This window comes from Pleurodeles waltl, chromosome 4_1 (genome assembly GCF_031143425.1).
Source record: "Pleurodeles waltl isolate 20211129_DDA chromosome 4_1, aPleWal1.hap1.20221129, whole genome shotgun sequence".
NCBI lineage: Eukaryota > Metazoa > Chordata > Amphibia > Caudata > Salamandridae > Pleurodeles > Pleurodeles waltl.
In genome coordinates this window covers 569,288,320-569,312,078 of record NC_090442.1, presented here as the reverse complement: position 1 = coordinate 569,312,078, position 23,759 = coordinate 569,288,320, and the positions used below count along the sequence as shown (strand labels likewise).

At 45.2% G+C, this 23,759-nt stretch overlaps 1 protein-coding gene across 1 annotated transcript in view; it reads left to right on the top strand.

The window, feature by feature from the left end:
* TMEM168 (transmembrane protein 168) overlaps nucleotides 1-8,187 on the top strand; it is a 131,802-nt gene extending 123,615 nt beyond the window's left edge. Inside the window, exon 5 of the mRNA XM_069228957.1 lies at nucleotides 7,384-8,187. Within this exon, the coding sequence (XP_069085058.1) occupies nucleotides 7,384-7,952 (569 nt within the window). The 3' untranslated portion in view covers nucleotides 7,953-8,187. The remainder of the gene's footprint in view (nucleotides 1-7,383) is intronic.
* The last annotated feature ends 15,572 nt before the right edge of the window (nucleotides 8,188-23,759 follow it).

Sequence of the window (23,759 nt, the reverse complement as noted above, 5' to 3'; positions counted from 1 at the left end):
TTTAGATAACCCTATCACCCAAGAAGAACTCCTGTCAGTTATCCAAACATTGAGAACTTCAAAAACTCCCGGGAATGATGGCTTCTCGGCTGAATTTTATTGCTGTTATGCAGAACTCCTGGTAGATAGGTTACTATAAGCCTTTCAAATAGGTAACCTATCACTCAGACTCAGGGAAGCCCTGATCGTCATGATCCATAAACCCGGTAAAGCCCACACTACAGCCGCAGCATACCGATCCATCTTTCTCGTGAATATAGACATTAAAATACTCAGTAGTGTCCTCCCTAATCGATTACGACTACACCTTCTCTTCCTCGTATACTCGGACGGGTCCAGGTTTATCCCGAAATGTAGTACATTACATAATTTGGGATGACTTGCACATGTATATCATGCTTCACAACCCTTAAAAGTGGAGTTGGCAGTAGCGCTCCTGGATTTCAAGCAGGCCTTGGATTCATTAAATTGTATATACTTATGGCATGTTATTAAACAAAATTGGACGGGGACCCAAATTTATCTGTTGGATGCAATTATAATGCACAGACCCTTGTGCTGGGGTGCACACTGGGGGAGAGGAGGTCTCTGATCTGTTTTAGTTTATACAGGAGCACTAGGCCGGGCTACCCTCTTAAGCCACTCCTTTTCGCACTGGTGATGGAGCCTTTGGCAATGCAATTACGCCACACATTGCAACCGCTGGGATGACTATAGAGGAGTCCACATATGTGGTCTCTCTTTATGCAGTTGATGCACTGGTATAGCTTCGTCATCCAAGAGTATCTGTCCATATTCTTATGTGGCTACTACAGCAGTTCGGTGAAATTCCAGGGCTATGATTTAACCCCTCCAAACCCAAATTATACCCTCTGGGCTCCCTGGCTGCAACCACGTTAGGGATCCTCCCCCAGGTGGGAATTCCCTGGCAGCTTAGAGATGTCCGATACTTAGATGTCTATTTAGCTCCTACAGAAGTGGACTTTTTTGATCTGAACATAGGGAGGGTGATCACAAACCTTAATGCATCAGGTTGTTTTTTTGTGAAACATAGCTCTTTCCATTATAGGGAAATTTGCGTTGCAAAAATGATACCTCTCCTTACCCTTTAGAATACCTTTTTCATGATTTCCTGTTGATTCTTCCAAATAATTGATAGTGTCTTAGTTGAGTTGCTGTGGGATGATAAGCATAGACAAGTGAAGACTATGGTCCGACGGTTGCGTTAAGGTTCCTAACCTTGAATTTTATTACATGTCCCCACACTTGCAACATGCCGTCCATTGGTTAACGGACAAAAATTCATGGGAGACAACACTGCTGGAAGGCTCTTATGGAGACGAGACACTCCCTACATTACTAATAACTGGTTCGAGAGTGCCCTCTAATATACTGTATGTGATACGACAGGTGGCCTGGATATGGGAGGACGTAGTCTAGAGCGGTACAGAGAGCCCCGCTCATGCTGGACCTTGGGACATGGGTGTTAAAACCCTTTCACCAGATAAAGGAGTCCATTTCGCTTAGGCAATGGAGGGAAGGGGGTTGCCTTAACCTATGAGATAGCTACATGGGAGGGCGGTTTATAACATACGCTGATGCAGTACAATCATTTGCCTTAGGCCCTGGTCAGTTTTTACAATATCAAAAGCTGTTGGTAACAGCCTGAGGAGTATGGCCCACATTCTCTGATGCTCCACCAATCCTTGTTACTCTCACTACTCTACCAGATATGGCGGAAGGCTGCCGCTTAGTCTCACATATATATATAGATCACTACATGATATCCAGAAGCTCCCGATCCAAACTAAATGGGATGAATTGCATCCAGATCTATTGACTAGTAAGGATTGCAAACACATTCATGAATAGATGCGCCAAGTCCGTTCCAGTGCAAGATTTAAACACAATACAATTACATTAATCAAACTTACCGTTCCCTGGTACCTCTGAGCATAATTTACTGTACACACTCTGACAGATGTCCCTGTTGCCACAGCCCAGCAGCCGACTTTATACTTATGCCATGGCACAGCATGTCCCTTTCAGTATACTGGCAGCAGATTCTCACCTTCTTTAATTGGGTCTCTGGTTGCACTGTGGAGATGTAGCCCCAAAAGGTGCTATTAGGCCTAAGTCCTTCTTCTAATAGGAAACTCAGTAGGAAATTTGTCACAGTGGGCCTGACGTTTGTGAAGTGATGAATAGCCATTACATGGATGAATTTTGCGCCTCCTGTTCACAAGTATTGGTCAGAGACTTTATGGAATGGGCCACAGCCGAAGAGATCCACATGAAACATGTCCGTACAGACTGTAAACTAGAAGGTGATCGCGAAGCTTGGGTAGCCATGCTAACAGAAATAAGGGGCATCCCTTAACTGTCACTATGGAACACACACCTGAAACTATCCCTACTCAGAATATTGAATAACCCTGTTGCAGCTGTACTGGTGGTACAGTATCAAATCCCTTATGCAAGAAATGGGGGGGGGTAATATTCTGTAAAGCTTATTGATACACAATAAGATTTATCAGTTTTTTAGTTTGATAATGCCATTTATTGTAAATGTTGTGCAAAATCAATAAAGACTGTTTAAAAAATGCTTCTTCAACAGACTGGCAAAATTATAGAACAGTCTTCTGATCATCGCCAGTTCTTTGATGGTTGGTCTATTTATTGTCTAGTTTATTACCTACTAAAAACACAACATTTTAACTTTTTGCTAAATAGCTGGCCCTTGCTTGGAAGCCTTATGATCTTAAAGCACTCCATAAATATGATTGAAACAGCAGGCCTTGTCTATTGTTTTTTGGTAGTGTAGTCTTATCTTTGCTCATCAAGTGTCTTCAGCAAGCATGCCAAGTGGAATGGCATGTGGTACACCATTCTCCAATCACAATTCTGCTGAACTGTGTATGGATCGTTTTCTGTCACCACAAAATACTCTACTATGCTGATGTCCGCAGGTGATCCCCATTGTCGTTATGCCTTTTTAATTTGTATGTAACTCCAGTTATATCCTAACTTTCCTGGAATACTGTGGTAACAACCAGCTTTTCCTCATCCTGTATGGCACACACCAATACTACTACCTATTTGCAAGAACATACAATGCAGTCCCACACCACTGGTGTGAAAGCTAAACTTGGGAGTACGAGATCGTTACCTGACTCTACAGATGGAGTAACTAATGATTCACTAGCCTGTTCCCCAAGCTGTGACTTGATTTATTGATGTTTCTATGGCTAGAAACTCGGACTACAACTTTAGCCCTCTTTCTGAAAGTACATTCTTATGATTGTAATCTGTTACTTAATGTCACTTGAAATCACATTTCTGCAAAAGGAGGCTTTTATGTGTAAGGTTCTGTACAAGAGCACTGGCTATTTGTAATGCCTTCCTTAACCCCTCGGGTGCCCGGTACGAGCTGGTCTCGTCCTCCGCCATGGTCGCCCCATGAGCATAGGGGCAGGGATGGAAGGGGAATCGCTTCCCCCTTCCACCTCCGATTTCCCCACCCAATCCACCCCAGTGACATCTGATGACATCAGCACGCAAATCGCATGCTGACCTCATCAGAGGTCACCTCCCATCGCACTGGAAGCTGATCTTCCAGCGCAATCCGGAAGAGATATGCAAAGCATTTCTCTTAACATCTGGGAAGTGGGGGGAGGCAGAGGCAGGAAAGGAAAGGCCTTTACTTTTCTTTCCTTTCCTTTCATGTCTCTGTAAGCATTTCTGCAGTCCGATTGTGAAGCGATCGGGCTGCAGAAATGCCCAATAGACACCAGCAAGTTTTTTTGTTTTTTTTTAAATACATTAATGAATAAGGGGAGCAGCCCCATGGGCAAAGGTCACTCCCTAGGAGGCAATTTCTTTTAAAGCCTTTTTTGCCCCCCCCCCCCCCCCCCCAAAAAAAAAACTCCAGGGGCAGATCGACCTACTGTAATTAGGCCGATCTGCCGCCAGGGGGGGCATAAACCATTAAACATCAGAGATTGTTTACTTTTCTATTTTTTTACAGGAGGTGAGCAACCCCTTGTGCAAGGGTCGCTCCCCTGGGGGGGGGGGGGGGGGGGCAAATAATTTTTAGGCTTTTTTTTTTACTAGGCCGATCTACCCCAAAGGGGAGCAGAAACCAGGTTTTTTATTTTTATTTTTTAACAGATGTGGAGTGACCCCTTAGGCAAGGGTCACTCCCCTGAGGGGACAATTTTATTTTAGGCCATTTCTGGCCCCCTTGGGGGCAGATCAACCTATTTGTCTGAGATCCATCTGCCCCCAAAGGGAGGCAGAAAGCCCAGCAGAGACCATTTTTTTTTTTTTTTTTTTTTTTTTTTTTAAGAGGGCGGGGTATGGCCATACCCTCACCCCAAATAAATGAGGACAAAGTTGTTCTGCCCACCGGTGGGCAGATGGGGCAATTACCCCCGATTTACTCCCAGGGTGTGGCAGAAAACCTACTAGATGCCAGGGAATTAAAAATAGTGGGGTGGTGGCTACCAACCAGTATGGGCATGGTTATGCCCCACCCCAACTTAAGGGGGTAACCATCATTCAGCTTGGGCCATGAGAGCTTGGCTAACTCTCAAAATCGTCCCACTTGGAATGTTGAGGGCTACACTTTTTGGACTTTGGGACCCTGCCATGTAGAAAAATCTACAAGACCAAGACACATCTGAAAACTAAACATCTCGGTGAGTCCAAGGTGGCGTGCTTCACATGCACCCGCACCATTTTCTTACCCACAATGCCCTGCAAACCTCCAAATTTGCTGGAAATTACACATTTTTCCGCATTTTGGTGATGGAACCTTCCGGAATCTGCCGGAATTCCTACCACCCAACTTTGTCTCATCTATACCAATAAAAATTCTGCCCCACTTGTCAACCTAAAAATTATTTTTTTTCAAACTGCCCTTTTGGACCCGCTTTGGTTTCCCCCCTCATTTTAAACATGTTTTTGGCTCTTCCCTGTCACAGGCACTTGGCCCACCTACACAACTGAGGTATAAATTTTACTTGACTTTGGGGAACATTGGGTGGTAAGAAATTTGCACCGGTGTGGTGATCCCACACAGAAATGTGTGGAAAATGTTATTTGTTAGCTAAATTTGAGGTTTGTTGAGGATTCTGGGTAAGAAAATACTGGGGGATCCATGCAAGTCACACCTCCCTGAACTCCCTCTGGTGTCTAGTTTTCAGAAATGTTTGGGTTTGGCAGGTTGCCCTATATGGCTGCTCAGCCCAGGACCAAAAATGCAGGTGTCCCTCAACCCCCCCCCCCCCCCCCCCCCCCCCCAAAAAAAAAACAGGTATTTTTGTGATTGATCATTTTGATGTGTCCGCTGTCGCGGGCAGTAGGCCTACCCACACTAGTGAGGTACTATTTTTATCGGGAGACTTGGGGGAACGCTGGGTGGAAGGAAATTTGTGGCTCCTCTCAGATTCCAGAACCTTCTGTCACCGAAATGTGTGGAAAAAGTGTTTTTTTGTTTTGTTTTTTTTTGTTTTTGTTTGTTGCCAAATGTTGAGGTTTGCAAAGGACTCTGGGTAACAGAACCTGGTGAGAGCCTCACATGTCACCCCATCCTCGATTCCTCTAGATGTCTAGCTTTAAAAAATGCACAGGTTTGGTAGGTTTTCCTAGGTGCCGGCTGAGCTAGAGGCCAAAACCCACAGCTAGGCATTTTGCAAAAAACAGGTCTGCTTTCTTTGGGAAAATGTGATGTGTCCATGTTGTGCTTCCTGCCGCGGGCATTAGGCATACCCACGCAAGTAAGGTACCATTTTTATCAGGAGACTTGGAAGAACACAGAATAGCAGAACAAGTGTTATTGCCTCTTGTCTGTAATTCCCATGCTAGTATGGGCACCCCGGAAGCACAAAAATAGTAAAAATGGGGTATGTCCTAGTAAAATTCCAAAATTATGTTGAAAAATGTGGTTTTCTGATTCAAGTCTGCCTGTTCCTGAAAGCTGGGAAGATGGTGATTTTAGCACCGCAAACGCTTTGTTAATGCAATTTTCAGTGAAAAACCACAAGCCTTCTTCTGCTGCCCTTTTTCACCCTTATTTTTTTATTTTTTATTTTTTGTAAACAAAATTTTCGTTGCATTTTGGCTAATTTCTTGGTCTTCTCAAGAGGAACCCACAAACTCTGGGTACCTTTAGATTCCCTGGGTTGTTGGGGGGAAAAGGACGCAAACTTGGCGTCTGTAGCTTATGTAGGACAAAAAGTTATGAGGGGTTAAAGTAAACCGAATTAAAGTATACTTTTGAAAAGATGATTTGTATTTCAAGTGCTTCAAGTTAAGGAACACTTTTAGGTATTATGTTGAGAGGTGTACCCATGAAAGGTACATATATATTACAATTGCTTTATTTTGCATTTATTTCCAAATAGATACAATTATCCATTATCAACATGCTGCATGCAAGAAACAGTAGATTGTTTTGAGAGACTGCAAGCATATACAGGTAGAAAATTATTGTGGCATTCATGAATTATTTATGTGTAAGAAATAGCGAAACATCTTACAAACGGTTTCCAAGGTTATAGTAGATATAATTTAACACAGTGTTGATCCAGGTTACTGAATTCCCTAGCAATTGAAGATGGAAACTGTCAACCCTGGTGATCTTCCTATTATCTCAAACTGTTCCAATACTGGACATTACTGCAGTATATTACTCATGTGTCTGGTAGCATTATATCCTTTACTATCCAGCTCTATTAGCTATATTCAAACCTACGTTTTGGTTTTTGTTTACCAGAGCTGCTGAATCGGAAAATACTCCCCAGAGCAAGTACTTACTGTGTTTCTGTTCCATGCTTCACTTAAACTGATTCCTTGCCTGTGCGATGGTGATAGTAGAGAATGTTGATGGATTGGCTGTTCTGGAAAATAAACCAAATGTTGTCCATATCTGACTGATCCAGTGAACCCTTCCTATAATGCCTACAACTCCAAATTTACAGATGCAAAAACACTTGCCTTTATCTTGGGGACATAATTTGGCAGTACCCGACTCTCTCTAGTTTCCACCAGTGAACTTTAGGTTTCAGCTTTTGGAAAGTAATGGTATTTCACGAGCATTAACTGTGCACTTGTTGGCAATAACACACCCCATTGTCTTGCATTAAGCAAAACATTGAATGGAGGTAATTATTTTTCCCTTGCATTCATAGATGATTATAGTTCTAGTGTATTTTTGAATGTCAATTTTGAGTAAAGCCTAAATGGCAAACAACAAAAATGTTTCGAGCTGGCCTAACAAAGTAAACCCTTCAAATCTGTATGGTTGTTAAATATCATGGCTTCGATTTAATTGTCAAGTGAAATTATGTATTTAATAAAAGTATGTTTTTTTCTCTTCAGGTGGTGAGACGTTCCGTCTGGAAACACTTTTGGAATGGTGGAGGGAAAAGAATGGCATTTTTTGTTCTCGACTAATAATTGTTCTTGATTGTGAAAATTCGCAATCCTGGGTAAAAGATGTGAGAAAAATTAGTAACCTTTACATTGCTGTGCAAGGAGCAGAAATGACAAAAGTTGTAGATGTTGAAGATGCAGATTTTCCTCAAATAGGAGATTTCACTAAAGAATGGGTGGAATACAACTGCAACCCAGAAAACAACATCAGCTGGTCTGAAAAAGGTCGTATGGTGAAGGCAGTGTATGGGGTGTCAAGACACTGGAGTGACTATTCTCTGCATTTACCAACAGAAAGTGACATCGCCAAGCACTGGATGATTTATTTTCCACGCATTACATATCCATTGGTACATTTAGCAAACTGGTTTTGTGGTCTAAATCTTTTCTGGGTTTGTAAGACCTGCTACAAATGTTTAAAACGATTAAAAATGAATTGGTTTCTACCTGCTGTGTTGGACACAGGACAAGGCTTTAAGCTTGTCAAATCCCATCTGAAATCCAGAGCAACTTGATAGATCTGTAATGTTCTGCTTAAACGTATTTGTTCTTATTTTTTTCATAAATGTTTAAACAAGGTTCTCTTAAATAGTGAAGCTACCTCGGTAGCCAAGTCCTATTTTCATCTTGGCACTCCATGAGACTTGTTAAATATTTCACTGTACAAAGTGGTTCCATTATATTTAAACTTTATTACTGAATTGTATATAAATATGTAAAACCTGTAAATTAAAGATACTTTTGAAAATATTTTTTTTCCGAATTGTGTATCTTTACAAGTTTGCTTTGATTCCACTAATGTGACTTTGAAATTAATTACTGGCTCTCGTTGGGAGTGGGGGATGTGTATGAGTGTAAGATGCAATGTCCGCGTTTCCACATTGTTCCATTCCTAGCTTGTCCAAAAGGAAATAAATGTAAAAATATGGACATGAAAATGGATTTGAATCCTGACGGAAGAAAGCCAGAATAGTCCCAATATACATGAAAGGCTAGAAGAGTGACCCAGGTAAGTACTGTCTCATTTTAATGTTAAATCTCCTATGGCTATTTTTTTGAATTGAAAAGTTTATGTGAAGCTCAGGAAGTAATCTACCCTTGTGATATCAGATTTAAAAAGCATCCTCTCTGGGTGCTCCCCCAGTCCTGTCTGACTCTTACTTTTTACAATTACATCTAACTACATAGGCAGGCCTAAAACCTATTGCTTATTTTAATGGATCTTCCTCTTCTTTTGCCTCTGCCACCTTCACCGCAACCTCTTTGATTTCCTTTTGTGGGTTGTTGGTTGACCTGCCTTCCCCTTTGCAGGAGGTGGCTATGAGTTATGGGGTCACATTTTGAAGTGTGACCCCCCCCTATAATTGGCAACTGCTTACCAGATCATCCTCTAATTACATACTGCAAGAGTAAATCCTTTAAAGATCTATTTGTCAGGAATTATATATTCCCCAAGATTTAGGTGGTCATTCCAACCATGGCGGTAAAAGGCGCATACCGCTGTCAGAAGACCGCCAACATACTGCTGCGGCTGCGGTAAACCGCCACGGTCATTCTGACCCACAACAAGCAAACCGCCAAAATACAGACACCCACAAAAGTCCGCCACACCAAAGGCCAGCGATAAACTGGCGATAACCAAACCGACACCGTCACGCCAACAGAAATCCGCCCACACTATCACGACACACGAATCCACGCGGCGGTCTTTCAACTGCGGTATTCCATTGGCGGTACACAGCGCCACGCTCAAAATACACACACACTTAAAAACACAGCCACATTGGACAAATCAAAATACACACACCTGATACACATACAAACACCACACCCACACACACAATTAAATATAAAACACACACCCACATCACCCACAAACCCCCACTCATAGAGAATCGGGACCACGCACAGAGAAATAGAGAACCGAGCACCCAGACGCGCATATTACCATCACCCAGCAATATTACCACGCACTTCACACAACACACCAATACACATCACCACACTTAGCACCACACAATCCACCCCACACATCACCCGCACCACCCCATGGCACCGCAAAGACACCCCAGGTTTTCTGAGGATGAACTCAGGGTCATGGTGGAGGAAATCGTACGGGTAGAGCCACAGCTCTTCGGAACACAGGTGCAGCAGACCTCCATTGCCAGGAAGATGGAGCTATGGAGCAGAATAGTCGACAGGGTCAACGCTGTGGGACAGCACCCAAGAAATAGGGATGACCTCAGGAAGCGGTGGAACAACCTACGGGGGAAGGTGCGTTCAACGGTATCCAGGCACAACATCGCGGTTCAGCGGACTGGCGGCGGACCCCCACCTCCTCCCCCAGAATTTACAACATGGGAGGAGCAGGTCTTGGCGATTCTGAGGGCCTCGCAGGAGTATCTGGAGGAATGGACTCTGGTAAGTCTCATCTTCACTACTTCATCCCCCCCACCCCACCAGCATGCCAACTCATACCCCCACCCTCACCCCCATCACTCCTACTCCTTGCAAATGTCTCACCATCACAACCCACCCATCCCAACACCAAGCCCTGCATGCGACCACAAAGCATGGACACCCATCACCAAAGCATGCCCACTGCACATAGCCACCCCCCCACCCCCAAAACCACCTTTACAAAAGCCCCCACACAGGAATGCAAGCACAGGTGTACACGGGCACCCACCCATTGCACACCATGGCACACACAGATGCAATAATCATGGTTTTATACCCCTGCAGGACCCAAACGCCACGTCACCGCGCTGGAGGGTCCACAAATGTCCACCCCACCCCCAGAAGAGACCCACAGTGATCAGCAGCTCTGTCGACCTGGATCTGGATGACCAGCCCGGCCCATCGGGGACCTCGGGACAGTCGGTTCCCCTCAGACAGCCACAGGCCACAGCAGACCTTCTCCCCTCTGGTAACACCAGCACAGCACCCACCCAGCGGTCCCATACCTCTGTCCCCAGGACACGTCAATCAGCGGTGTGTCCACCACTACAGGGCACCCAGGTTAACCCACCACCCCAACAACTACAGGGACCTGGGGGCAGTGGTAGTGGGCACATGGTCCAGGGGACAGAGGCCCAGGGAAACAGGGGAACTGGGAGGGCTGCTGTGCGACAGGGGGTGGACAGGCCCAGGGAACCCACTCTCCACGAGGCCCTCACCTCCATCATGGGAGCGTACCATCATATCCAGGGGACGATGGCGACGGTACTGGCCAGGTTTCAGGAGACCCAGCGCCTGCAGGAGGACCAGTATTTGGGGTTCAGGGAGGAACTACGATCCATCAGTTCCGCCCTGGGCACCATCGTAGGGGTTCTGAATCTGGTAGTCACCACATTGCGGGACACTGTGGCACCACAAAGGGCCCCTGACACTAGCATGGACCAAGAACTGCCTACCACCTCTGCCGGCGCAGAGTGGACAGGAGGCCCCGCCACAGGACCAACAGGCCACCAGCACCCCACCCCCTGCAGAAGGAGAACCACCCCGCAAGCGGTCCCTGAGATCCAGGAAGAAGACAGAGTAAGATGCCAAGACCCCCGCCAGGAAAGGATACCTCCCTGATTGTCATCCCATTGTCACCCTGTCCATCCTTAAACTGCCCCTGCTCCACTTTCCACAGGCATTTGGACAATGCACCTGTGATACTAATAGTCTGGACTCTGCCATGGACATTCCTCCACCATCACCCCTCACCAGTTTGCAACCACCCACCAATATAGAGCATTGTAATAAACACAGCTATTGCACAAAACAATCAGGAGTCTGGCTGTGATATTGAACATATGTATTAGCTATTACCGTGCCAAAATGCTTATTTACATTGTGATGCCAACATACCAATGTCACACAGCTGTAGTCCATGGGGAAACAAAGCAGATGTCACACAGTGGGGCCCACATCTCTGAAATCGGAAGGGAAAGTCACAACTCAGTTACCATACATTGGGTGAAAAGGACAGACAGTAGAGAGGTTGTAGTGTTAAAGTACATGTAGTATGCCGGTGTGTATTCTTACCTGTGTGTCATTGGAAATATTGCTGTATTACTGTGTTCCTGTTGTCTATGTCGTCTTCTTTGCCTTCCTCGTCTTCACTCTCCACAGGCACCACAGCTGCTACAACACCACCATCTGGACCATCCTCCTGCAGAAAAGGCACCTGTTGTTGCAAGCCAGGTTGTGAAGCATACAGCAGGCCACGATGATCTGGCACACCTTCTTTGGTGAGTAGAATAGGGATCCACCTGTCATATGGAGGCACCGGAACCTGGCCTTCAGGAGGCCGAAGGTCCGCTCGATCACCCTCCTAGTTCGCCCATGGGCCTCATTGTAGCGTTCCTCTGCCCTTGTCCTGGGATTCCTCACTGGGGTCAGTAGCCATGACAGGTTGGGGTAACCAGAGTCACCAATTAGCCACACACTTTGCCTCTGGAGTTGACCCATCACGTAAGGGATGCTGCTATTCCGCATGATGTACGCGTCATGCACTGAGCCAGGGAACTTGGCATTAACATGGGAGATGTACTGGTCTGCCAAACACACCATCTGCACATTCATGGAATGATAACTCTTCCTGTTTCTGTACACTTGTTCACTCCTGTGGGTGGGGACCAAAGCCACATGGGTCCCATCAATGGCACCTATGATGTTGGGGATATGTCCAAGGGCATAGAAATCACCCTTCACTGTAGGCACATCCCCCACCTCTGGGAAAACGATGTAGCTCCACATGTGTTTCAGCAGGGCAGACAACACTCTGGACAACACCTTGGAAAACATAGGCTGGGACATCCCTGATGATATGGCCACTGTGGTTTGAAATGACCCACTTGCTAGGAAATGGAGCACTGACAGCACCTGCACTTGAGGGGGGATCCCTGTGGGTTGGTGGATAGCTGACATCAGGTCTGACTCCAGCTGGGCACACAGTTCCTGAATAGTGGTACGGTCAAGCCTGTATGTCAGTATGACATGTCTCTCCTCTATTGTCGACAGGTCCACCGGCGGTCTGTACACCGGAGGATGCCTCCATCTCCTCGCATGTCCAAAGCGGACGGTGCCTATGAAGGACAACAGCGAGCGCAGAGTCAATCAACCCACAGGTACATAACCACAGCTTGCACAGAACACGATTATCAATGCAGAGAATGGCTTGTATGAGTGTTGATGCAAGGCCTAGGTATGTGTGATGCAGTAAAAAGTAAGCCATGTGGGCCCCTGAAATGGCGGCTGCCTGACCTGTAAAGTGCGACAATGGGATGTGAGGTAAATGCGCTGGCGTTGCACACCGTGGCGGTAGGCGGTCGAAGACCGCGGCGCAATGCAGCATTGGCTAGCATTTAACCCTATGGGTCTCAGGAGCCAATGATGATGTGCGCCGGCGGTCGCGGTACGCACCGCCGCGGCCGTGACCACCATTTTCTAACTGCTTAATCACTCGATACCTGATCTTCGACAGGAGAGGACCTACACTGCAAGTGCTGCTGTGACCTCGGTCTGGAAGAGACAATGGCTCATGCGACTGGGGAAAGGGCCCCTGCCTTCACTGCGGAGGAGTTGGATAAACTTGTGGATGGGGTCCTCCCCCAGTACGCGCTACTCTACGGTCCTCCAGACAAACAGGTAAATACACTGGGAGCATGCTTTATGGGATATGCCTGTGTTGAGTGGGGTGGATGAACGATGGGGGGGGAGGGGAGCGATTGAGGCATGCATCAAACGACGGTGAGAGCATGTGCCACATGCCAAGGGTAGGGATGGGGGGCCACTCACATTGAGGGTGCAGAAGGTGACGACTATTCTTCTCCCCCTGTACATTTCATATAGGTCAGCGCCCACCAGAAGATCGACATTTGGCGTGCCATCGCCAAGGACGTCCGGACCCTGAGGGTCCACCACAGACGGGGCACCGACTGCCGAAAGAGCAGGAAGATGGCGGAGGCTCAGCTGGGGATGGCCTCCAACGTGGGAGGGGTGCCAGTCGGACTTTGACCCCACTGATGTCCCGGATCCTGGCGGTGGCCTACCCCGATTTGGATGGGCACGTGAGGACATCACAGCAGACACAAGGGGGTGAGTACACTCTCATTCTGCTGACTTTGCGCGCAGTGGAGGTGTCTGGGTGGGGGAGGAGGGCTGTGGGTATCCCTAGGCCAGGGCGATTTCTGTAGGCTAGGCCCCTCCGTAAGGCATGGCCCTGTGCCCCCACCCCCCACCTCTGTAGGGTGCCAAGTACAGCTAATCATGGCCCTGTGTCATCTATGTGTGCAGATGTCGTCCATAGGCTTGTAGGCCATGTCCCACGGATTGAGTAGTCGTCCCCAAGTGCGCGGCGTAGTGCAAGGGGCTTCTGTGTCTGTCCTGTCTGCAAACGGTGTCGCCAATGCATGCACTCAACATGTCTTTATTCTCCCCCCCCCCCTTTTTTTGTTGTCTTCGTGTTCATGTGTGCATTAGCATCATCAGGCGGAGGAGAAGTGGCATCGGAGCACGAGGGAGCTGCATCCCACATGGCCATGGAGGGCCACGCAACGGACTCCGAATTCACCAGTGGGACGGAGGGCGAGGGGAGCTCCACAGTGGGGACTCTGGCAGACATCAGTGACACCGACTCGTCCTCTGAAGGGAGCTCCCTTGTGGTGGGGGCAACATCTGTGCCCCCCGCAACAACAGGTACAGCCGCCACCCACCGCACCAGCACCGCCCTCCCAGCAGCCCCTCAGCGTTTGGCCCGTGCCCGCTCACCCAGGAAGGTGGGCATCTCCTTCGCCTCAGGCACCTCAGGCCCTGCCCCAGTCACCCCTGCTGCTCTCAGTGAGGAGGTCATTGACCTCCTGAGGACGCTCACTGTTGGGCAGTCTACCATTTTGAATGCCATCCAGGGTGTAGAAAGTGAGGTGCACCAGAGTAATGCATACCTGGAGGGCATTCATTCTGGTCAGGCTGCCCTTCAGCGATCATTCCAGACTCTGGCCTCAGAACTGATGGCAGCCATTGTCCCTGTCTCTAGCCTCCCCCATCAAACTTCCTCCACCCAAACCCTATCACCAGTACCTCTGCCTATCCCAGGCACACCATCAGACCAGCCTGCACACACCTCAACACCCAAGGGAAGCTCAGCCAGACAGAAGCACCACACATCACACAGGCATTCACACAAGCAACATCCACATACAGAGATACCAACACCCACTGCCTCCGCTGTGTCCCCCTCCTCCTCCTCGTCTCCCTCCTCCCTCCCTGTCACGTCTCCCCTCACACCTGCATGCACAACATCTTCAGCCACTATGTCCCTCAGCAGCACACACACCAGAACCCCCCGCACACGTGCAGTCACCACCCCCACTGCCATTTACACGTCCCCTGTGTCCTCTCCCAGTGTGTCTGTGATCCCCTCTTCCAAGATACACAAACGCAGGCAGCCACCCACCCAACAGCCATCCACCCAACAGCCATCCACCTCACAACAGCCTCCAGCCCTTTATCTCAAGCACCGCTGAACTGGGCACCGCCGTCTCAAGCACCGCTGAACTGGGCCCTTTATCTCAAGCACCGCTGCACTGGGCACCGCCGTCTCAAGCTCTCCTGCACTGGGCACCGCCGTCTCAAGCACCACTGCACTGGGCACAGCCGTCTCAAGCACCGCTGAACTGGGCACAGCCGTCTCAAGCACCGCTGAACTGGGCACCGCTGCACTGGGCACCGCCGTCTCAAGCACCGCTGAACTGGCCACTCCATCGCAGGCACCGCTGGCCCATAAGCGTCAGGGGCTGGCCCGCATCTGTGTCAGGCAGGGCTGCACGAGGCACTCTGGGCATCAGGCCCCCTCCAGAACCAGTGGAGACTGTTATCCAATTGTGAGACTGTGGCTTTGCACTCCCCAGGATTGAGCAGTGGGCAGCCCACCCACTGTCTGGACTTGGTAGACTGTGGCTTTACACTCCCCAGGATTGAACAGTGGGCAGCCCACCCACTGTCTGGACTTGTGAGACTGTGGCTTTGCACTCCCCAGGATTGAACAGTGGGCAGCCCACCCACTGTCTGGACTTGTGAGACTGTGGCTTTGCACTCCCCAGGATTGAACAGTGGCCATGGAGGCCCCTCGTGGATCTGGCGTCGTGCACTCATCTTGCTGAGGTGCCCCCCCCTTCCCTTCCCCCTGAGGTGCCTGTAGTTTTGCTATCTGATGCCCCTGCAGTGTTCTCTCCGTTGGAGTCCGGTATCCTGTGTGGGCTTTGCCCATGTGATTTGGGCCCAGTGGTCCACGAACAATGCCTGCTACAATGCTCGGACTTGTACATTTCTGTATATAAGAGTTTTTGATGTGTATATATAATTATTTGCCAGTATTGCAATATATTCCAATGTTTAGAATCATTTCCTTTTGTCTTTGCATTCTTCCGGGGGGTTTGGGGGGGTGTAACTCTGATGTGTTGCTATGCATTGATGTGTGTGTTGTAGTGGGTGAGGGTGAGGGTGCGTGTGTCGCATATGTGTGTACCCGTAATTTTTTCCCTCCACCCTCCCCTGTGTCGTAGGTGCAGTACTCACCGTTGTCTTCTGCGCCGGCGTTCGTGCTCCTGGTAGAGGAGCAGGTAGACTATCGCTGGGAGTATGTGGAGTTCGGGTTCCATGCTGTCCTGATTCCTCGTGGGGTGTATGGAGGTGAGCGTTTTCCCTTCGAAATGGCTGTTTCCGCCGTGTTCTTATCGGCGGGGCTACCGCCCCGGAAAAGGTGGCGGATTGGTAGGTTGTGATAGTGTGGGCGGTACATTGTCTCCCGCCTGTCTGTTGGCGGTGACCGCCACGCTGTTTGTTTGTACCGCCGTGGCGGGCGGTGTGTTAATGTGGCCGTCTCTGTTGGCGGTTTGCGCCAGGGTCGGAATTCCATTTTTTTTCCCGCCAGCCTGTTGGCGGTTTTGCCGCCGCTTTAACACCGACCGCCAGGGTTGGAATGACCACCTTAGTCTGGTCTCAGGGGCATTGATCTGAAGGGTTTTATGTTTGTTGTAAATGGAAGGCCTTTCAGCATTCCTCTAATGTAAAGTCAATCACGGTACCCCCAGACTAACAGGTGTAAGCAGATTACCCAATTTATCACTTGTGGAACCACCTATGTGGGCTATGTGTTGGTCTATGTGTTGGAGTGCCCTTGCAAATTGTTGTACGTGGGTAGCCTATGCATCCCATATGAAAAAGAATACTTGAACATACTAGGGCAATTACCAGCAAGGACTTACAGTATCCTGTTGCTTGGCAATTTGAACTACTTCATTACAGCAGTAGGAAATCCCTGATATTCTTCGGTTTGGAGCTTGTACCTACTGATGTGAGAGGAGGCAATAGGTTGGACAAATTAGGAAAAATTTAGTCCAGGTCCCCGAATGATCTAAACACTGATAAATAGTTATTTGTACTCCTAGACTGTTAAAAGTGTTTGTGTTTTAAAATTTTCTGCTTGGCAAACGTTTTCACTTTATTTCATTTTAGGGGGAATTATGAAGGGACTCAAGCCTGTCTCCGCTGGTTTAGAAAGGACACCCCAGCTGGGGCACCCTACCCTATCTTCTGCCTCATCAATGCTCGTTTATCTGGAACAACGTGTTTGCATTTCTATTCATACATTTGATTTTCTTCTGTGTTCTGAGGGACAAGGTAGCCCACTTGGGTTAGATTTGGTCATGTCCACTTGGGCTAGATTTCAGGCTGTAGCAAATCTTGACACTTGAATGTGTTATTGCCCAATATGTTTGATACTTGCATTACTAAGCACAACTGGTCCCGCATCACGCTTTGGAACTGTTAATTTGGTTCTGTCCTCACCCTGTACTACACATATTTTGCAAGGGTCAAAAAATCTACTTGACCACTCGCTAAGGCAAGTCTTATTTGAGCTATTTTTAGGACTTACTGCAAGTTGATAAAGAACAGGTGTTGTGTTCAATCAGAAAGTGGAGGGGCATTAGAACATGCCTTGTTCTTCTGTCACATTTGATCTGTGTTCACAGACAGAGGTCAAAATTCAGTTTGTTTTACAATTAATTTTCCTTCTGACTGCAGAGTTCCAGGACTTTATAAGGTGAACTGTGTGACCTGCTCTTTAGAGTGTAAAATAAAAGGGTATAGGGTGTCATTTTTTTCCCTAACAAACAACATTTAAATGAGTAAGTCAGCTGTGCAAACATTTCAAAATATATTTCAGTAGTTGTGAAAGCCCATTTTTTATATTTGTGTGTGATGAAAAAATATTTTAATAGGATGAAAACAAATCAGAATACTTTACATGTTGATGTGCAAAGGATATGTTTTTCTGAAACCCAATTTTCACAGATTGTTCATACACTATATAGTTTTATCAGTAAAACTACAAGTTAGTGGAAAGGTTGTTGGACATGTCTTGGAAATTGACTGTGTAGACAACAGTATGCTACCACATCATGGTTTAGTAATATAGTTATTAAAAGTGAGTGTTTAAACAAACTGAGAAACACTCCTGCCCTGATGGCAATGCTGTTAGCAAACTAAAAAAAGTCATGGGTAGTGTGAGCTAGATTCCTGTGATACATGCAGTAAACCTTAGTCTACTTAACCAAACAAAAGTGTTTTTTCTCTAATGCAGAAATGCTGAGCTCACATATTTGAAGGCACAATTAAATGTGAGAATGAAGAAAAAGGCAACTCTGTAAACTACTTGCCTAGGGTCACACAATTTGAGCCCCGTTTACGGATCAAGTACATTACAGTTAGGTCAAGGAGATTATTTGAGTTACTCAACCTGCAGGTCTAGTAACATTTTTATGATTTTGTTAGGCCTGTTCTGTTCCTTTTCAACCATGATAAGAGAGATTGTTATACTTACATTATAGATAAATATGAAAGCTGTCTCCCGAAACTTTATAGGGTTCACAAGACCTATTGGCTGTTCATATTTTGTGCAATGCCTATATATTTTGCATAGAGGGTTTAAGTCAGTTTACTTATCATGCTTCTTACTGTCTGTGCTTGCTTTGTGGGTTATACTATATTGGCTCATGCTTCAGTTTGTTACACAAATGTGAAACCGGGCCTTTATTGCATACTACAAGATGGCTGACATTTAATTTAGCTTCATTGTAATTCCGTTTGCACCCGTTTGAATTTCCTTGTTTCACGTTGGTGATAATTTGTCACAATGTGTTTGTTTCCCCATGCGTGATCAAAGACTGGTGGCCGAAACGCATCATAGGGGTTGTTGTTTGCTGTAATAAATCAGCTTTAATTTCCTCCTGAGTGCTCTCTCTGTTTCCTGTGAAACTGTTCGGTTGATATGTTTGATGCACATATCATCTAGAGATATGATTTAGGTTGGTAAAGTGATTACTTGTTGGCTAGATGAACTTTATACTTCTAATGAATATTTGTTTCATTGCAGTTTTATGAAAAAAACAAGCTTTTAATTAAGATAGCGTATTCTCATAAAATATGATAGCTATCTGTAGTCAAAGCAATACAACAGTCAAATAGTTTCAATATTTGTTTCATAGATAATATTTAAATTCAGCGTTTGATCAGACTCTAGAGAGTTGGAAACAGATATTCTGAAGGTGTATCATATGTAACAGAAAGTATTAGACATAGTTGCGTGAGCAGTAAGATATTAAATATCTTTTCTTGTCTCCAGATGTCAGCACTTAAACATTTTTAGGCAGTGCTAATCCTTCCTACTGATAACCAGCACACTATCTTGTGTGGTTGGCTGTGGATTCAGAGGTCAGGAAACATTAATCACTCCTTTGGATCCGATCTACAAGGTTAATGCTTTCTGATCTATTGTCTAGCTCATGGTTTCATTCCAACAACAGTGAGGGATTCCAACATTACCTTGTCTAGATATAGTATCAAAGTTACAAGAGAAGGCCAGATCAGCAAGGTCTGGAAAAAAAGGACTTTTGTCAGAACAAATTTCATTTAAAAAGGTGTGCCACATAAAGCACAAGAAATGTCAGCTAAGTAACCTGACATTCATATCCTACAAATAGACTTTAGGGCCCTATCACCTGTCACAAGACTTTTAATAATTATTTAGATTCATATCCATAAGTAATTCCTATACTACCTTCAGAGCCTCTTAGGGAGATCATGGAAGTTATTTATAAGGCAGTGTCAGATCATTTTACTATGTAAAAATATGACTCTTCCAGGTGACCAAAACAAGCAAACCTTTGATTTGTCATATTTAAAGAGTAAAGCTGCTAAATGGGGTATTTAATTGGTGGAGAAAATGGTCCACTATTCAATTCCTCTGCCTTCTGTGAACAGACGTGGAAGCCATAGACATTTTCTCTGGATAATGAGTTACTGAATTTGAAACAGCACCATCAAGATCTATTGAACAACTTCTTAGTGGCTAAGACTGGTTAAACTTCACAGAAAAGAGTAACATTATTCTGTCAAGTGCTACAATGTGAGTTTGAAGACTCACATGCATGGGCTCTAAATCTTCCTACTAAATGTCCAGACTTCATAGATATGATCTCATAGTTCGATCATGGGAGCAAACTGAAGCTGAGAATTTGGATGAGAGTTGAATTTCAGAGGTTACAGTAACTCTCCATTTAGGCCATATTTCAAATGAGGAAAGAGAAAGATGTGTGCAAAACGTATGCCTGTAAGGTGGTAGGTCAACTGACTTTTTAAATACTATTGAATTAAATGTAATATGCTAAAAAATCAAGCATCAGTACCTTCACATGTAGAAAGACACCAGTGGAAATTTGGATTCAGTGACAATGAAAGCTGCCATGTCTACTAAAATTGTAAATTCCAACCTGGGTAGTGAATGCTATGCAGTCGTCTGTGGGCCATATTATTGTACCAATGAAGAGGATTTATATGGATATTACATTTAGTTAATCTTTGGAGTTACCAGTTATGTTCCTGACAAGATTAATACAGTTGGTGGTCCGGCACCATTCTGTGTTTAGGTCAGTACGTTTCCATATACATATGATTTATTTGGTCTATTTTGCCAATACTCATAAATGTTTAGATTAAATTAAGATGTCCTCAGTGATGTCATCATTGATGTTAGTGAACAAGTCATTAATGATGTAATATATGATGGCTTAAGCATTGTGTGGCAGAGGTACAAGTTATAGTTGGCTCCCAGAACTATAACTGGTCATTTTCATTGTGTTTCCAATTTTAAACTAATCCATTGTGTCTGACATTGACTGCAATCTGCAGTGTCACTTTAACCATTTTTCCAGTGAATTTCTATGGATTTTATTTTACGTAAGAATGTCTTTTTAATGTTTAGTTAAATTAATTTTCGATATTTTTAATAACATACGTTACATTTATTCTATACTTAATAGGGTCTTGTGAGTGATTAACAAAGCTGTAGATTTTTTTTGTCCTCCTATAACTACTGCATTACTCCTGCAGGTCCCACAGAAGCAATGAGAGTGTCACCCAGGAGTCACTTGAGGGTTTTGACTTCCTGCTTCAGGTCCTGTTGGAGTGCCGCGGTACCATAAGAGCTTTAAAAAAAATGTTTGGTGTGAAGGAGTGGTTTTAACTTACAGGTGAGGCTGGAGGATCTGTTACTGGTACACTTAAGGAAGTTGTCTTGAAGTATTTACAGAAATGTCTGTGTTTCCAGTGTCTTGCATGGTTTCGTTGGCTAGTGTCTTTAGGCTGATCTGTAGACAGGAAGTTTCCCCCACTCCCTGTTTCTGTTATTAGGGCCTGGCACTGCAAAAGATTCACACTCTACAGTGATTCTTGCTTATTTGGGGATTTTGCTAATTTTGTGATTGAACGAAAATGGCTTCTCCTGGAGATGACTATGAAGGAGGAGGAACAGGAGGAGACTCAACCACAGCCCACACATGGGTCTCATGTGGGAAATAATTTTCACCATCTCAGAGAGACAGAAGAGGGTCTCAGCACAGATTGTTTTTCAGAGAGACTTCCAAACAATTATTCATATGAAGCATCTGGCATGTGGCAGTGCATGTGAGCAAACCACAACAAGCAGCTAATTGCAGCAAACAGAAAGCAGGATGCCGACGAGGGAGCTTCTACTTCTACAGCTCCTTTTCATACAGCTCAAGTTGGGGACTGTGCTTCTATTGATGTTGCTGCTTTGGCTCAGGAGTTTGTGTCTGTCTCTGCCTGATCTACTCAGCTCTCATGCTTCCTGTTTGCTGCCCATGAGAAAACCTGCCAAATCATTTTTTTTAAATCCAAGTTCTTATAGCCCTTTCTTGCCATCGTTTGTTCAATCCCAAAAAACATAAAATAGTTAAAAACCTTCCAAAAAAGATTCCTGTTGGGACCACTCTTGTGATTGACAAAATAAAAGAAAATTGTATTTTCCCATGTCTATTTAAGTTAATGTTTCATTACAGTCTAGTATAGCAGGTTGCACAAAAGGCAACCTACTTTTAACAATAGATTTGCAGTTTAATAACAACAATAGCATGCTGTGGCAAACTATACATATAGAAGAACTTTCTGCTTTATGATGATAGATTGTACTTCTATAATATTGTAGTCTAATCTAGCAGGATATACTGGCCATGAAACACCACCTCTAGACTAATGGACCCAACTGACAAATTGAGTGCTTAGGACAAGGTAGTGGTTCTTTAACAGCTAGGATGTACTTTTGTGTTAGTGTTTAAAACTATTACAACATTCCGTTCTGTAAGAATGAAATGGTCTAAAAGGCAAGAATACACACTCCAGGGGCATACAGGAGGTTAACAGAACCTTGGTCCAAAGTGATCAGGTTTTTTTCCTTTTGTTGTGCATCTGTGTGGGAGGTACTAGCAGACCTTTGAAAAGAAAGAGCTTTTAGAATACATTTCCAAACATTAAGGCTATTTCTCCAGCTGTACAAAAATGTTTCATTTTTTTTGTCACAGCTAATGGACATAACATCTGAGTCTACTTTTTTTTGTCCCTACTTGCAAGGTTTCTGTAATAGTGTAAAAGGCCTGAACCAAACTTTTAGGTCCATGTTGTAGGTGAGGATGCATAAAGAAGAAGATATCTTTTACAACTGGTATAGCCCATGGCACAAAATTAAGTATTGTAGAAGGCTTCAGCACTGGGTGATAGGCATACTTGTTAGGGTTTGTCCACTTAAATGGGCTTGGGTGTTTTGAGAGAGTTGACTGTCCATGAGAGGTTTTGTTCAGTCACAACACCATGTGCAGCAATTGATTTTTCATCCATGTGCTCTTGTTTGCTCCTAGGAAATAGTCTGCTATAGTAGAGGTTTTGCAACCAAACTGTGCTTGGAGTGTCCAGTCTATAAAGACTTGATCACAGACTAAAGACTGTGCAACAGGGGCTTGCCCACCCAGGTGCATTTGGTTGCCCACAATGGATAGTCTGTCTCCCAAGAGTTCAGCACAAAACTAAAGTTATGTGTAGCAGGGGGTTCTTCACCTAAGTGAATTTGATTGTGTGTTGGCAATGGTCTGTCTGTGAAAGGTTTGGCATAGGTGAAAACCAGGTGCAACAGGGAAATACCCAACTGTGTGTTGCCCACCAAGGGTTCAGCACAGGGTGATGCTGTGTGTACCTGGAGTTTGATGACCTAAAAGGGCCTCAGTGTGTTGAGGGTGTGGGCCCTTCATTGGCGATTGTGTATCTGAACACACTTGATTTCCCCACTTACTTGCTGTGAAAGGTATGTGGGTGGAACACAAGTTTACTGTTTGAGACACTATTTAAGAAGTGTATGAAATATTGGTTGGTGCTGTGGTTTCTGTAGTGGTGACACATGGGTTACATAATAACGAGAACAGTTAATTTGCACCTTTTTAATTCAGTTTGAGTGAGCTTTGCAACTAATATATCTTAAGATGTGTAAACAGTAATTTTAGTCTGAGAAAACTAGGCTTGATAGTATCTCAAGAAATCATGCTAACTGAACTCTGAAAGTAGGCCCCAAATCTGTACAAAATTATGCGATCTGTCTACACCTTAAAGACGTTCACCCCTACTTTCATAAACGTATGCTTGAAACATCATAATTAAATACGCCAGATTAGCACAGTCTTGAAGCTTGAACAATGTGTGTTGCACCAACTTATGATGTGCAGTTGAGAATGAAGAACCAGAAACATTTAACCCCAGAAGACTGGTAATTCCCTCTCTTATATCCTCCAAAAGAAACTTATGTTGAATCCACTTGGAAACTCCTTGAGAAATTATAGGCTTGTGCTACAGACAAATACCAAGGAAGGGGTACAACTGTTGAAGGCCGAGGCAAAAGTATTCTGACTAGTATCACCAATAAAGCAAAA